The sequence below is a fragment of the Benincasa hispida genome, chromosome 7, assembly GCF_027475165.1.
Source record: "Benincasa hispida cultivar pf3 chromosome 7, pf3_genome.v1.1, whole genome shotgun sequence".
Taxonomy (NCBI): Eukaryota; Viridiplantae; Streptophyta; class Magnoliopsida; order Cucurbitales; family Cucurbitaceae; genus Benincasa; species Benincasa hispida.
This window is the reverse complement of record NC_143484.1, coordinates 39,180,884-39,197,656: the sequence shown is the minus strand read 5'-3', so window position 1 is coordinate 39,197,656 and position 16,773 is coordinate 39,180,884. Positions and strand designations below refer to the sequence as shown.

General features: G+C 37.2%; 1 protein-coding gene and 1 long non-coding RNA gene across 5 annotated transcripts; both read right to left on the bottom strand.

The window, feature by feature from the left end:
- Positions 1-5,507: 5,507 nt before the first annotated feature.
- Positions 5,508-8,997, bottom strand: LOC120080339 (uncharacterized). Of its 2 annotated transcripts, XR_016530823.1 has the most exons (4): positions 6,939-8,997; positions 6,550-6,824; positions 6,384-6,435; positions 5,508-5,744 (listed from the first exon to the last, which is right to left on the bottom strand). It is a non-coding gene; the product is annotated as an uncharacterized LOC120080339 (long non-coding RNA). The 2 variants fall into 2 exon arrangements; XR_005482478.2 differs by having other exon boundaries at positions 6,550-8,997.
- A 3,577-nt stretch (positions 8,998-12,574) lies between these two features.
- On the bottom strand, positions 12,575-16,084 carry LOC120079184 (putative GTP-binding protein OBGM, mitochondrial). Of its 3 annotated transcripts, none has more exons than XM_090315793.1 (5): positions 15,692-16,084; positions 15,483-15,611; positions 14,666-14,815; positions 14,481-14,543; positions 12,575-13,879 (listed from the first exon to the last, which is right to left on the bottom strand). In XM_090315793.1, the coding sequence occupies exons 2-5, from the start codon at positions 15,558-15,560 to the stop codon at positions 12,728-12,730; spliced, it is 1,443 nt and encodes a 480-aa protein (XP_090171919.1). In that variant the 5' UTR covers positions 15,561-15,611; positions 15,692-16,084; the 3' UTR covers positions 12,575-12,727. The 3 variants fall into 3 exon arrangements, with proteins under 3 accessions (XP_090171919.1, XP_090171920.1, XP_090171918.1); XM_090315794.1 differs by having other exon boundaries at positions 14,666-14,748; positions 15,692-16,083; XM_090315792.1 differs by having other exon boundaries at positions 14,666-14,748; positions 15,483-15,591; positions 15,692-16,083.
- Between the last annotated feature and the right edge of the window lie 689 nt (positions 16,085-16,773).

Below are 16,773 nucleotides of genomic sequence, written 5' to 3'. Positions count from 1 at the left end.
TGAGGTTCACCTTCAGAGCATGGGTCTATAGGACCGCCCGCAAATGGACTAGGGCAAGTGGGAGATTTTGTTGCACTGGGTTTTATGCCCTAGTTTATTGTTTTGTACCTGTTTACTTGTACTCCCCACTTCACTTTAGGACAAGTGGGAGATTGTTGGGGTTTGTGCCTTAAAGTCTCCTGTCTTGTAGTTTGTAAACAACTTTGTACGAACATTTGTGATGTATAATATATATGATATTTACTTCACTTCTTGACTTTGTACATTTTGATTTTTTTTATTTTACCACAAATTAATAAACTTAATATCCCTGGTTGTCTTTATGTAACTTACGCATGTATGTAGTGACATATGAGTGGATCATGTCTTAAATGACAACCAAAATAGTCTGTAGTATATGGATATAGGAAGGAAACCTTATCCTGGTAACAGTACAGACGCGACCCGCTTTGTGGAATTGTTACAAATGTTGTGACTTGTCACAGATGGTCTGATCCTAATCATTCGTGTAGTGGACATGCAAGCGAGGGCATCCTATACAAAGAGTTTGTATAAGACTTGACCTCGAAGTGTTAATGTCTTGTCATATAACTCCGTTCATGTTGAGACTTCACTTCACTAGGATGACCATAGGTAACATGACCTCAATCCTGAGTGAGTTGGGAACTCTTGCCATTGAGAGTGGTTCTTTGATTTGCATGAGTGGGAGTGGCCAGAGCGCCGACTCAAACCTACCATTTTGGGGATTCGTCTGATTTGGGAGCTAGGAACTCAGCTTCACAAGATGAAGTTCACTCCTTCCCCAAAGCAGGGGTAAATAGATAGACTGCTCTCTTAAGGGCTGATCCCGGGGCTTGAACGATATGGCGTCATGCACCTTCTCATGGCCCGGGAGGTGTTCACACATAGTATATGTTGTATTGTTCATTAGAGGGATCAGTGGTACTTAACGAGGAAAATGTAATTACAAGGGCAAAACGATAATTTGGCCTGCTGTAATTACGAGCATCTGTGAAAGGTCATCGTACTGATGATTGGTTATATCCAATGGACATGGAAATATATCTATGGCAAGAAGAATTTAACTATCGGTCTTTAGTGGAATGTCTGGCAGTTAACAGATGGTGGATATCGTGATTAAAGAGTTTAGTCAGCGATTCACGTACCGTTGGAGCTTCAAGCCATAGATCCATAAGGTCCCTTGGTGGCTTGGATACAAGTTGAGAGTCAGTTTTTGGGTTAGTTTGAAATGTTCAAATTGACAAAAGGGAGTTCAATTATATATGATATAATTGAACGAGTTAATTTAATATGATATAATTAACTTTATGTATGAGATATATTAATTTGGAGAAAATTGGATATAAATATAATTTATATCTAGTGGAGGAAAATATTATAATTAATATATGATATTAATTTATGTGTTATAAATATGATGAGATCACATTCATTGGACGGTTATAAAGGAAATGGGACGACGTCTCTTCTGTTCTAATAACGGATGGGTGTATTGAAAGATCACTTTGATATGCATAAATAGCTGACGGTGTGTTAATCATGAGATGCGCGGACATTGTGATTAAGAGTGTGTCATCGCTTAGAAAATCAGTGCCTATACGATAGTGCCTGCACGATCGCTTACATATATGATATTGCTAAGCGATCGCTTATCAATAACACTTTCGTGTGCTATTTACTAAATGATCGTTTACCTTTTCCTAAGTGATCGTTTAGCTCCCGATATTTACTAAATGATCGTATAGATGATCGCTTAGTTTTTCCTACACAATCGTTTAGACGATCGCTCACCCTTGTCTTACGCGATCGTATAGGCAATCACTTACCCTTTCCTACACGATTGTTTAGACGATCGCTTACTTTTTCCTACACGATTGTATACTTCACCTAAACGATCAAGCATGCTGTCTATGCGATAGATGACCTCATCTCCCACTTGCTTGATCGTTGTGTACGGTCTCACTTTCTCCTTCCCTCTACCAAATCCGAACAAAGCCCATACTTTGGATTCTCACTCCAAAAATATTGAGGGCTCTGAGTGGTGGTGTCATCTCCGTTTCCTTCTGTTCGAGTGGTGATTTTTTGAGGTAGACGGTTGGATTTTAGACTTGCTGTGAAGAAGAAATCTTCAACTGGTATGATCTCTTGATCTCTTTAGCATTATGAATGCATATTAGTATGTTTGAATGTATATGTGGTAATTCTATCACAATGAGTTGGAAAATCCGCTTTCGCTCGTAGGTACTTTGATTAAGAGTTCCTTCATTGAGTTGGTATATTTTACAAACTCACCCTAACTCTCCCTTCTTCCCATGTTTTAGTGGCTCTACTCATCGGCCATTGTCACACTCCGAGAACTAACTTCAGGCTCCGACAACCACCTCCGTTGACAACTCTGGTGACCAACTTCGAGCTCCGACAACTACCTTCGATGACAATTCCGACGACGAAATCTGAACTTTGACAACCACCTCTGATGATAGCTCCGGCTACCAACTCCGACAACTAATTCTGGCCTCTGACAACCACCTTCGCGATACCAACTCTGACAACCAATTGGCTCTGACAACAAACTTCGATGACCAACTCCGACAATCACCTTCATAGGCTCCGACAACCACCTCCGACTAGAAACTCTGATGAAAACCACCTTCGACAATCACCTTTAAGCGACTGATGCGTTGTATGTCAACCCCGTACTCCATTTTTCCTACATAAGTGAGTAACAAGCATGTTAAGTAAAATTGTGAGGAGGTAAAGAAAGTAGACAAATGGAGAAAGAAAATTCTAAGTGTTAGAAATACTTAGTCAAGGGTGAGTTTTAGATAATATAATAAGTGAAACTTGGCTAAGTATGGAAGCAAAGTGTAGGCATCCGTTGATGGAGAAGTGTGGATGCATGGGATTGCGTGTGTAGCAACCAAAGCTTGTAGAGGTTAAGTGTTAAAGGCAAGGATAAACTATGCGTTGGTATTAAGGATGAATGCATGGGTTGAAAGGCATGATGCGTTGATAAGGCTTGCGGCAGCCTCAAGTGTGTGTGAGCAAAGGCGTTGGACGATCGTGTAGTAGATGAGTGGTACTATACGATTAGGTATGCGATCGTCTACTAAGTGAACGACACTACACGATGAGGTAGGCGATTGTGTAGGCGGACGCTGGGCAATCGTGTAGTAATTGCGTGGAGCTGAACAATGCGCTAGACGATACGAAAGATCTCGCTAAACGATAGCGCTATACTTTGGACGATAGCGCTAAGCGAAGAGGCATTGGCACTGCACGATCGGCATCAGCACTATATGATGAGCTACACGACAAGCGCTAGACGATAGACATTGGGCACTAGACGATGGACGTTGGGTGCTAGACGATAGACGTTGGGCACTAGACGATGGACTTTAGGTGCTAGACGATAGACGTTGGGCACTAAACGATGGACGTTGGGTAGTAGGCGATAGACAATGGGTGCTAGATGATAGGCGCTGGGCGTTAGATGATGGAGTATGCGATGTACGCAAGGTGTTGAAACTCGATGCACGCTAAATTTATATTATGAGGCGAAGGCCTAACGTGGGTTATGAAGGAAGGGAATGAAAAACAAATTAATTGAAGAAACTCACTAATTGGAATTGGCCGGAAGCACTAAGTGTTGGATGAGGTGGCGGTTTGACCATTGAACAGGGGAGGCGACAAGGAGTATAAAAGGAAGAGGAACTTCAGAAGCTAGGTTTTTGCAAACAACTTGAGCAAATTAAGTGAGATCGGTGCCAATTGAAAGGTGGGAGAACTTAGATTTTGAGGTTGATTTGCCGGAGAAAGATCTCATGGGGAGAAGAACAAAAAGTGAAGAATTTGCAGAAGGGACAGATCCTTAGATTAATCAGGGCTCGAAGTGAAGATTGGAAGCTCCAATCCAAATTACGCGAAATTTGGGGCCGAGATTTTAAGGTAAGAAATTAACTCCATTCTAAACAGGTTTGTAGAAGAAGGTTTTTTTAAAAAGAGTTATGGATTTTGAGTTATGAATTTTTGAAGTTGGAACAGGGAATCGGTGCGTAAGCAGGCAGCAGTTTGAAAGAAAGCTGGTGGACCACTAACTTCTAGAAATATTTCATGAATTGACTGTCCTAAAATTAAGTTGATTTTAGTGCATGCGATGAGAAATAGAGGCATGCGTTTCATCATTGAAATCATGATTGGCATAGAAAAACAATGCGGTGACTTACTAAAGTAATCAATATTTAATGATTGTGCCGACTAAAGAGAATGCGATGATAAAATTATCAAAGTTAAAATGAGATGCGAGAGTGCTTCCCCGACAATGGTGGCAAAAACTTGATGTGTTGTAAATATGATGAATTAATGATGTGTATTACGATGATGGTGTGTGTTGTACATGCAAGTTTTCCTAGCAAAATCTAAGTATAAATCCTACTAGGTTTCCTGGTAAGCCCAGGGTTGAACATAAGGACTACAGAGACAGTATGCGACAATGATTTCTGATTCCTTTTCGGTGACAAATAAAACAATGAGTTGGTTGGTATGTTTGTTTGAGGTATAGATTCTATGTGGCGGAATTGGGAAAAGAGAAGAAACAACAAAACACTAAAAGAAAGACTTACACGAGAACCCTTCCAAAAGATTAAGGCTCTAAATTCTCACATTTCTCCTTCCAAGACGAAAGGATGACTCTCAAGAAAAGAAAGAAGAGCAACCACATCCGTCATATCGGAAAGAGCACGACAAAATCAAAAGAAAAACGAGCAAGAGCTCCCTATCCACACGAGAAAATCAGCCACAGATAATTTTTAAAAGAAAACAAATGATACAAACGGGGAAATACCCTATAGGGATGTCTCCCCCCCACCTAGTGATCTTCTAAAAAGTATGTTCTCTCCCGTCCCCCTCCTCACATCAGACCCAAAGAACAAAAGCACGGATCTTGAATGTCAATTTACATGAATAGTTTCTAGCATGACCGTTATTAATGCTTATGGTTGCTTGATCTTCAATTGATTCATTTCATGATTTAAAATCTTGCTTTAACAAGAGAGTTTTAGATTTGATCATGCATGCTAGACTATCGTTTGCACACAATAAAGTAGTCGAAAAACAATAGAGAATGTCGTTGAAGAGTCTTAATGCTTTGCTTAATTATCTAATTTCAAGAGATTAGTAATTAGTAGTTAAGTGAAAGAAAAGATCAACTCCGGAAGTATCAATCTGGATAAAAGACTTCTGGATCTAGGAGTTGTGTTAATTGGTTCAAGAGTTAAAACAATTAAGTTTAGTAAATCTATTGATGGAATTTATTCCCTAGAACGTCTCTTTGTTGAAAATTTTCATACTTGATGTCACACCCCCTCCCAGATTATCCTCTTAATCTGGAAGAGAATGTGGTTGTAGTAGTTACCAACCCTTTTGTGGCACTTACTGCCCAACTAACCTAATTAGTCTATTTTAGAAACCCTAGAAACAAGTAAACATTCACTGAACAACCAAAACTTAACCACTTCTAACATCAACAGGGTTTCATATACGACATATATATACAACTTATATACAAGCACAAGATTCAGTGGGTCGCATAGTACTAAACTAATCTCTGTATGAATGACACGTGTACAGATATTAACAAAACAAACACCTAAATTTTTCTTAAAGTTGGAGTCTTTGAGTGGCAGAGCAGCAGCGCAGTTATCTTCTGGAGAGATGACCACTACCTGGGGGAGAAGAAAACATTTAAAATGGGTGAGCAACTAGCCCCGTAGTGACTAATAAATCATAAACAACATGCTTTATAATTGAAAACTACAAAGCAAACTCATACTTAAAACATTTCATCATAGCATAGCTCAAAACATAACTTTACATAATCTTTAAGTTGAGCAAGAACCCTTTTGCTCAATCTCTCAACATTAAACCTTAGTTGGCGTGGAGTATTCTCATCACAACCAACATCGTATCTACCTACGTGTACGTGGTTATTACTAAGTACCGTCATACCTTAGGTACTATTGCCTGGATATCTTCTCATTATCCTTCAATATTGGGTTCTAGCATTCATCATAAAACTCATACTTTGAAATAAATCATACTTTGTTAGCATAGCATCATAAGATATATGCTTTAATATTTTTGCTAAAAAGCATCATCCCTAATGCATGCTCTTTGGACAAATAAGTAATGAAATACTTAAGTCATGCTTATAAACTCCTTTAAAACATAGCATGCATTAATAGCTTTCATGAAACATAGTTTGCTTGGAAAATATTTTAATCATGAATATAGACAAGCATAAGTCTAACATTTCATAAGCATGTGTTACTAAACATTTGAAAAATATTTACTTTGTCACTCACAGTCTTTGGCGTTCTTTTTAGGGTTGATAAGCCCTTCCAATTGGCGTTAATCCTATGAACATGAACATCATGTTTAGTTACTAGCACCGGCATCCTTATAAGGTTAACTTCCATAAATGAGCTCAAATTCAGCCTACCATAAGATGCTTTCATTATTAACATATACCTTGCTATGCATTCAACACTTAGAAATTTCCTTGAAGTTTAAGCCTTTGCTATGCGGCCAACACACATCACCATCGCACATACCCATGCGCCAATCACATGTCATAGGCACCCCTTTAGCCACACATCAATGCACACACTGCCCCCTATGCGTCCAAGCCTTCAGCATACGCCCGCATAGCCCAACGCATAGCTCAACGCAAGCTGGCGCTCAACCTTGCCCTTGCATGCACGTCAGCCTAGTGAGTTGCCTGCTTGCTCAATCCAAGCAAATGCCTACTTGTTCAAAATTTCCAGATTCAAATTTAAGCTCGAATAACTTATTATCCAAGCCTTATCTCAGAAAATTTCCTTCTACAAACTTGTTTAAAATTGTCTTAACTAGCTTACCTTAAAATTTGAGTTCAGAATTCCTCGTGGTTTGGCCAGAATCTGTCAATTTCCACCTTTGGCCCAGATTCACCCGAGAGCCTAGCCTTTTTGCAAAATCTTCAGTTTCCAACTCGGTTCCTATAGAGATTTCTTCCGACAGCCTTAGAACATCAACTAGGCTCACCAAGCTTTCAAATGGCACTGGAATCACCTCATTCGCACAAGTAAAGAGCTTAAACTGAGCCTTTGAACTGAAGTTCCCCTTTTATACCAAGCTCTGCATGTCTTCAAGCATTCTTAGGCTACCAAATTAACCACTATGTGGGATTAATTCCCTTAATTCTGACAGTTGGTCCACTATAATAGGTTACTAAGTTGCTGACCACCATTCAATCAATGCATGGCTTCACCCCATTGCCTAGCTCCCTTGTCAGCGCCATCGTATAGCCTAAGTGCCATCGCATACCTCTTTGGCTGCATGCCCCTCTCGGCCATCGCATGCCTCTTTTGGCCGCATGCCCTTCTTGGCCATCGCATACCTTGCGTCGAACGTCTGGCCTAAGGCCTTCCTTGCTCGCAACTCATGCTTAGCCAACGCCTCATCATGCCCATCGCCTATCACACTTGCCTTACACATCATTACCCAACTAACCTCGCATGGGCTGATTCAATGCATTGCCTATGCTAACACATGGCAACCTCACGACCGCACTCATCTTCATGGCATGGTCTCACACCCGTCACAGCTCCAAATAACCTCTACACACCTTGGCTGTCGCGCACCCCAAGCTCCATGCGTCAATGTCTCAAAATTCCACGCATGGCCATTCTTGGCTTCCATACTTAACCAATTTTTCTTCATCCATTGCCCTCTGAATTACCACCCGAGAGCCATATATTTGAACACTTAGAGCTTTCTTCCTTTCATCCTTGACCATCTTCATGCCCTTCCCTACGAACATAACATTAACTCATGCTTAACATACTTAAAATATTAATGAATATACTTATGTAGGGAAAATAGGGTTCGGGGTTTATATTTGATCACTTTACTTGCTTTCTTAGGATATTACTTTCATCATAAGTCAGTCCCCCTAAGAAAAATTAGAACAATCTTTGAATAGCTAAAAGATTATCAAATTGATTCTTCCTTGAGGATGATACTCAACCAAGATCGTTTTAACTATATCATAATTTGATGTGTGCGCTTGCGCGACATTAATAAACTCAACAAGTCGACTCAATGGCTTCCAAAAAATGTATATTTTCATCCACCAATGAAATTTTCTTTTTCCTTTTTTTTTTTCTTTTAGCTAATTATAAAATTTTGCTTTAATATTTGTACCATGCATTCTTTTATCTTGAATCTTTTAAAATTTTCAATTGCATATCCTTGGCCTTGAATCTTTCAAGTTCCAATTTCATCCTAGATGTTATAATGTGATTAGTTTTTTTGTCCATGAAGTTCTATCTGATTAAATGCTAATATTTATTAATACAATGTTTACCTGCCTTTAAAATATATTCTATAACTTAATTACCCCAAGTTCTAATTCAATGATCTAGACATGCAAAATCAAAACCCTACCTACTTCACATTGTTTCAACTAAAAATAACGAACTTTGACTCACAGTGAGTGGTTGTGATCGAAAAAAAGACCCATTTGAACTGTACTATGCTAACAAATAAGAACGGAGTGCAGAGGGGACCATCGTCTAACTAATAGTCTATTAGGAATCAGGTAGTATGAGATACCTTTGTCCCACGTTGGTTAGAATGGGATGACCAATTTGGTACTTAAGGCCTATTTGGGATTGCTTTTTAAATCATACAAAACTATTTTAGGAGAATCTTAACGGCAGTTGTTTGATAAAATAATTTATTTATTAATCTATCTAGATTCACTTTTAAAATTGTTCTAACATGCAAAAGTTATTTGATAGAGCTTTTAGATTTTAGTTTTCCTAAAAATTTGGTATCGTCCCTTACCCATTTCAAATTTTTATTTCATTAATTTATTTTCTAATATTTATTTTAAATTTTAGTCGGTTCAAATTCTTATAACAATTACTTTAAAAAAATTATTTCACAATTTTTTTAATTAAACAAAAATGATTGCAATTTAAATCATATAAATTGTCAAATAATTATAAAACTAAATGACACTAACTTAGTATTAATTTACCAAACATCTTAACTATTTGTCTAACTTAAAATTAAAATTTACCAAACATCTTAACTATTTGTCTAACTTAAAATTAAAATTTACCAATCACTCTTTTACTTCTATCCACAGCTGATTTTTCTAGAAACACAGCTACCAACAATTATTTTTAAAGCTACAGCAATCTAAAATGAAGCCTTAAGTGGCTTGCCTTAAGCTACAGCAATACCTGCTGCTCACGGTAACTCTATCTCAAAGCAATTGTCTCAAAAAAGGAAGCCCACATCCATTTTGCCACGATGTCTCTATCACAGAGGCTAAACTTTTCTATGTTCAACTCACCTATGCTAAGCTGTGTCAAAACCACCACCCACCTAATCAAATGGATATCCCCACTCTTGTCAACACCTTCCCACAAAAGTCCTCTAGCAATTCTTTTCAAGCTGCAAATAGAGGAAAGAATCCGACCAATGGAAAGAAAATAAGTTGGGATAAATCGACATGGATGAGAATAAACCTTCCCCTTGAAGATTTTCTCTTTTACAGGGAGCGAGAATTTTTAATATTTTCCACAATACAAGTCTAAAAGGATGGTCAAATATTTTAATCATGACAAGTTTTGATTGAGAAGAATGAAATAATACAAAACTGTCAGTCACGAACCAATAGAAAAGGACCAACAAAAGACCTGCCTCCAAAAAATGGAAACTCAAAACGGAACCAAACAAGAACTAGTCTAACAAAACAAGAAGACTTGTAATCTAAAAGAATAAGGTTCTACAAAAAGTTACAGAAGTCTTTAGATATAAACAGCTAAAGTGGCGCATTAAACCAAACAAGTTAACAAGGGACCATACCTCCCAAGACCTCTCCACACCCTTAAAGATTCAATTATACCTATCAATCCATATACACCATTAAAAAATAAAAAAGAATAATAAATTTATTAAAAATAAATATAAAAAAATAAATAAAGGACGCTTTCTCCCCATGGAAAGGGTGCAATAAAACCTGCTCATAATAAGATACCACAGATTGTTACAAGACAAACAAACTCTAAGACCCTTGAAACTGCGATTCCAAATCAAGCAAACAAATGAAGAACTCCAAACAGAAAGAAGAATGACACAAGAAAAATAAAGGTGAACAGCCCCAATGAGAAAAAAGAATGCCTCTATGTCAAATCCATAGGGTTAACATCACATGACATGCAAGACCTATCAAGCAAAAAATTTGACCCTCCTGCGAACATTAACCTTCCACAGCGAGAAAAGTAAAGGTGAAGTAGAGGAACAAGGATTATGCAAAGGATTGAAGAAATAAGCACAAGAGAACTCTTTCCAGATCAGGGGACCAAACTAACGAGAAAAAGTCCAAATAAGTAAAAAGGAAAGTAGAGCTATTATGTAACATTGTAATTCGAGAGCATTAGTCTCTTTTAATTTCATCATGAAAAGTACTGTTTCTATTTTTTTCATTATAAATTTCTTTTTTTTACAAAAAAGAGGGAGGGTAAAGGGAAAGTAGCCAACATCAAAATTCACAACCCACTATAGAAGCCTATCTAGTCGATTCACATGAATCATAGTTAATACCAACAAAAAAGAATCAAAAGAATCCTCCATGCTAAAGCAAAAGGTCTTTTCATCAATGGACTGAAGATGAAACAAATTAATTTTACCCCTCCCTACATGAAACCCTTTTATGAGACCTTAATTAGTTCATAGAGATTAGCTTAATAAGAACATTAACAACCATGAGAAAAAGAAAATGCAAAGGTTCATCTAGATTGAGGCTACTAATAGCTAAAACTCTCCCCTCAAGGCTACCTCGCCAATAACCAAAATAGAAAACTTGATTGAACTAGTCCACTTTAAATCCAGTATATCAATTTAAATTCAACATCCTTCTTTCATGACACCTTATCCAGGAGACACAATCAACATGCATGATTTTTTAAGCATGCACAAAATAAAATTTGAAAATGTATTTTTCCTAGTTACAATTGAACTTCTATAATCATCAGTAGCCTCATTGACAATAAAAACATGATCAAAGAATTGTCTTCCCGTAATAAAGGCCCTTGAAAATCTAAAATTGATAGAAAAGATCAAATCATCCCCTTCCATGAAACTTAGGAAAGACCTTGCCTATGTCCTTTTTAAAAATATCCCAATTTTCATTAAAGAAAACCAAGGTGAAGCCATCCAAATCAGGCATTATATTCCCACCAAAGCTAAAGGACCCTTTCAACCATTCTTGATCCAAGACTATAAAGAAACACCAACATAAACCTTCCAAAAAGGTCTAAACGAACTGAGGGATAATGGGGCATAAGAGGAAATAAAAGTTTAGAAGGGAAAAAAAATACAAATATTATTGCATCACAATCACGGTCTTTGTAACCTACTTTATTTTTGTTTTTCGTCTCTAGCAAGAATCCTCCCAATAAATTAACTCCTTGAATTCCTTTAGTAACCTGATCCAAACTTCCCTCAACTCCTTGCTCAGGGTTCGTTACTCATCTAATCCAATTGTCTTAATTGTATCCGGAATCACTTGCTTTTAATCCTAGATACTTGGACCAAATTTCCAATTCTCCTGAAGTGCCTCAAGCAAGGATAAATTCATCATAAACCAAAGTCCCTCTTACTTGTCTTCAACATTTACACCCCATCAAGACTTAAAAAGAAGACAGCCACATATTCTCAAATATATACTAGTCTAAACCACACAGTGTAGCCTAAACCCAAACAGATAAACATAACTCTCGGACCTAAGGATTGTCTCATTTCTTCAAAACTGTTCAACCAACATCTTGACAGCAAGAGTATGTCTCATCTACAGTACGTCACTCTCTCTCTCTCTCATTGGTTGGACTAAGTAAACCTGGGATTAACCAAGGGAGGATTTATGAAACTACAACTCACGATAAACCTAGTAAAACTCATCGTAGATCAAGTGATGCCAGCCCAACAGACGCCTTCATGTGACATTTGGTCATACTACAGTCCCCGCCAGACACCAACAGCAACCACAGAGTTCGAAAATGCTTCCTAGCTCCTCCCAGAATGCTCTACTCATTCCACGAGTTACTAATTAGCATCCCTTTGCTTTCAAAGAAATTGAACTGCCTAAGGAATGAAATGCTGAGGTGAGTATCAGATCGATCAGATTTGTGTCCTATTCTTCCAATAAGCTTTTCCAAAAAAGTGTAAGATATGGGTTTGGACGTGAACACACTGATTCCATGGTAGTACTATAAACCAAACAAGCTAAACAACACCCAGAAACACTTTCCACTCCCTCGCCACAAAAGCACCAACTGTTTCATATTACAGAAGTAAAAAATGAAAAAAGAAAAAAGCAATCCACTAGAAAAAGGGGGGTTGCCTCTTCGTCGTTCCAATCAAACATAGCTGAAAATCCCAGTCAGAATCTCTAATCCAGAATCCAAATCCAACAACCAAACGAAGATTGATCCACACATTTTATTTATAACGATCAGTTCATAATTTTTTTATTAATTTATACAAAATCCTGGGGTCTGAGCAAATTTCATAAATATATCTATTCAGTCTTCTTCAATAATCTCTACAATGCAACAATGGAATCAGATGGTACATTTCAAACACATAATGGCTAATCAACAATAATTTCATCTACCTTAAGTCTACATGACGTATCACCATTCACAAGGTTCTTAAGACCAGCTTTAAGCTCCTCAACACCCTCTCCCAAAACAGCACAAACAGGAAAGATGAGGACTCCTGGCACTCTAGACTTTAACTCTTCATACACTTCCTCGGCCCCTTCTTCGTCGATCTTGTTAGCCACTATTAAGGATGGCCGATCTGATAACCCGTTCTGATGGCGTTCAAGTTCTGAAACTAAATCTCTCAGCTGTTCCCATGGGGGTATCCCTTTTCTACCATCTAAAGCAGCAGCCAAGTCTAGGACATATGCTAGGACTCTCGTGCGTTCAATGTGACGCAAGAATGAATGTCCAAGTCCACGATTTTCGTGAGCACCCTTTATAAGACCTGGAATGTCAGCTACTGTGATTGATAAGTCATCAAAATGCAAGTTTCCCAAATTTGGCCTAAGAGTTGTGAAAGCATAATGACCAACTATTGGTTTTGCTTTGGAAATGGCTCCAAGCAAAGTACTTTTCCCAGCGTTTGGCATTCCAACGAAACCCACGTCGGCGATGCTTTTAAGTTCTAAAACAAGCACAGCCTCACCACCAAGAGAACCAGCTCGTCTATTGGACTCGTTGATTTCAGATACATTAGAATCTAAGGACTCTTCTTCTTGCCCCATATGCATTGAGGCTTTAGGCTTCTTTGAAACTTTGTGTTCATGAATATTCCCCAAACCACCTTCCCCTCCATGAGCAATGATAATCCGTTGACCTTCTTCAGTCAATTCTGCAACATTGTACATCATTCCTTCGCTTTCTCCAATCTCATCTTGAATAGAACTATCAGGAAATGCAAAAACTTGAGAAATCTCATTGTTTGATGCTACTTCAGAGGTTTCCCTCCTCAATGACAAATCTTTAACATTATTTTCACTATTATTACACGGCAAGAGAGTAGTCTTAAATGTCAAATTGACTTCCTTTTCTCTGTTAGAGCATTCAAGTGACTTGTGGTGGGAACTAGAGAGATCATCAACTAGTGTTCCAGGAATCTGCCAAGGGTCTAAATCTGTTGAAGAATGATGTTTCACTACACGGGGAACTTCACCCTCCACAAGATGAATGACAGTGCCAATTGGTACTCGAACAATCTACCATTCAAATACACAACTCAGTTGAATTGGATCCTAATAATTTAATAGTCAATAGATAATATCGTTTGCACTAGCCCCTAAATTTGATTGCATAATCTATTGGCTCTCTAAAACTATACAATTGCGTATATAAATTTTGAACTATAATTCCTATTACTGGCAGTATTAAGTATTAACTAAAAGATGACTAAGTTACTAACATATTTATTTAACAGACATTGACAGATTTAGTATGACAAAATAGATAGATGTTAGGACAGTATAAACCTATCCTTTTTTAAAGGAACACATCAAAAACTTTTCGTAAAATATATCACTCTAATTTATCCAAACCTTCTACTTCTTTCTGCAATTTGTCTACACTACACCATTGTGCCAAAACAGCTGATATTTGTTCAATAAACAAGTCTAGAACTACATGGACAATCATAATCCAAAATATAGGGACACATTGAAACTAAATAAAATTTACAGATGGAACAGATAAGCCTCAAGAATTAGGAACTAAATTTGTAGATTAAATGAAAAATATGAACGATTAAGAAACAAAACAAGACAATGAAGACGCACACATACAGATTAGAAGGAGATGGATGACCTTATCTGCACCCTTAGTTCCAATCTTATTTTTCGAAGATCCATGTCCTCCTCTACTTGCATTCTGCAAGAGATGGTAGGAAATTAGGAATATTGATAGATATCGTAACTCTATAACTATGAAGATAGTTTATCATTCATTTTCGACATGTTTCTAGCAGGAGCATAAAGAAGAGCCTAACATACAATATGATGATTCAAACTGCTGAAGTCCCATAGAGCAGTGGAACATTCCAGAATCACGTCACCCCCTCTTCCACCATTTCCACCTGCGTCAATTAGAAAGGCAGCATTCAAGAACACAGTGAAGTCAATTGGTTGTAGATTCACGTTCACCTAGGTCGAAGACTCACGATATCAAAATGTGTATTTGTGTATATATATGCAATAACTAACAAGTAAACTCTGTCCAAAATTGAATAATGCAGTGGTATAGGAAGCTTAAAATGAAGGCTATAAAATGCCAATTTGTTTGTATTAGAAGATAATTGGTTTAAATACTACTTTGATCCTATACTTTCAATTTTGGTTCTTTTCTGTCCCTTTACTTTTCAAAGTGTTCATTTTACTCCTTATACTTTCAACTTTGATTCATTTTGATCCTATACTTTCAACTTTGGTCATTTTCATCCATATACTTTTAAAAAGTTATCATTTTGATTCCTTAAAAATGAAATAAGAATAAAAATGAAGGATCCAAAATGATCACTTTTGAGAAGAATAAGGACCAAAATGGACATTTTGAAACTATAGGACTAACATGAACGGAAGTTGACAGTAGAAAAACTAAATTAGTATTTAAAACTAGATAATTCGATAAAGGATATATTTGTTGCACATTCTATTCATATAATTATAATGCCATCGGTCACTCTTTCTTGTAATGAACCATTCCTAGTCCTGGCTATAGTTGGTAAGAGTAATGTTTTAATCTACCTTGCCCATCGTTCCAAAATGATAACTATACACTAAGTGGTTAATTAGACACGTAAATAAAACGTACCATCAGGTTGACCATGGCGTTCGTGCCTGCTACGCCGCAGGCTATGGCAACCATTTCCACCATCACCTCCTTTAGCATACACCTTAAACCTGTCTATCATTCTCCTCTCCTGCATACGATCACAATAATCTAAAAACATGAGTAGAATAATTTTCATTTATATAGTGAAAAAGTAATAGAGAAATATAGAACAGAAGCAGGCTAAAAACCTGTAAAGGGGCAAGCTTAGACTTCTTCGATGGAGTATCTGAGTAGTAAGAACTGGCAGAAAAAAGCCATGGACAACTTGAGGATGCTCTCAAGCCCCTCAAATGTAAAGCTTGTTTTACACACAAAAACCTCATATTTCTCCCTGTTCTTGCTCCCCTCAGCCACTCTTCATATTTTGGGAAGCCAAAGCTTAAAGTAGATCAAATTCCTGGGGCTAGAGCTACCAAACTTTAGTATCAAATAGTAACGCAAGGACAACATATGCCGGATGGTCGACGGCGAGCAGTGGCAGAAGGCTGGCGGAGGCGTGAGCTTGCCAAGTGGAGAAGGCCGGTGGATTGATTATCGAACAAAACACGGTGGCTTCTAGGGCTAGCGTTGTCACGTGAGTGTACTGCTATGTTGGATTGGGTCTCAGGTTTAAAACAAAGCCAAGCCCAGCCCAAGGCCCTTCAGGTAATTTTCTTCACCAATTTGGATCCATTTAATCGGACCAATATATTGAAATTAATTTCCACAACCTACTATCATAATATACATATAAATTTAATCAGGCATTTTAAAAATATACTAAATTGGCGTTTGGAGGGAAGGAAATGAGATGGAATCATGCAACTTTAATTGTTTTATTAATTTAATCGTAGTTATATAAATTCATCGAATTATTCTATCAAATTATGTAATCATATAATTTTAATTGTAAATTATTCACTCTAAAAATAGTTGTAATTTATAATTAATTAATATTATTATTTGATTATTGAATAATTAACTTTGCTCAAAACTTTGAATTGAATTTATTGTTCATCAATTAATCTATTAAATTTTTATAGAGGTGTCGTGATTAATTTTATAAATTATATACAAAGATAATTTGTTCCCATAAAAATTCTAATAATATTCTCATGCACAATCAAACAGTCATCCTTTGATTCCCTGCAATTTTATTCCCAGACATCCTTAATTCTTGAGCATTTATAAAACCTTAAACCAAACGACCCCTTGGTGATAAAAGGTGAGTAAGCTATATGGTTCATCTTGTTCTAAGACTACTTTTGTCAAAGCTACCTCTTGTATGTCT

Coding starts and splice junctions, on each gene's coding strand:
- LOC120079184 (XM_090315792.1), bottom strand. CDS start 15,826: ATGAGGTTTTTGTGTGTAAAACAAGCTTTACATTTGAGGGGCTTGAGA. Junction 14,749..15,482: donor ACGCCATGGTCAACCTGATG/GTACGTTTTATT, acceptor TAATTGACGCAG/GTGGAAATGGTGGAAGAGGG. Junction 14,544..14,665: donor GCAGTTTGAATCATCATATT/GTATGTTAGGCT, acceptor CATCTCTTGCAG/AATGCAAGTAGAGGAGGACA.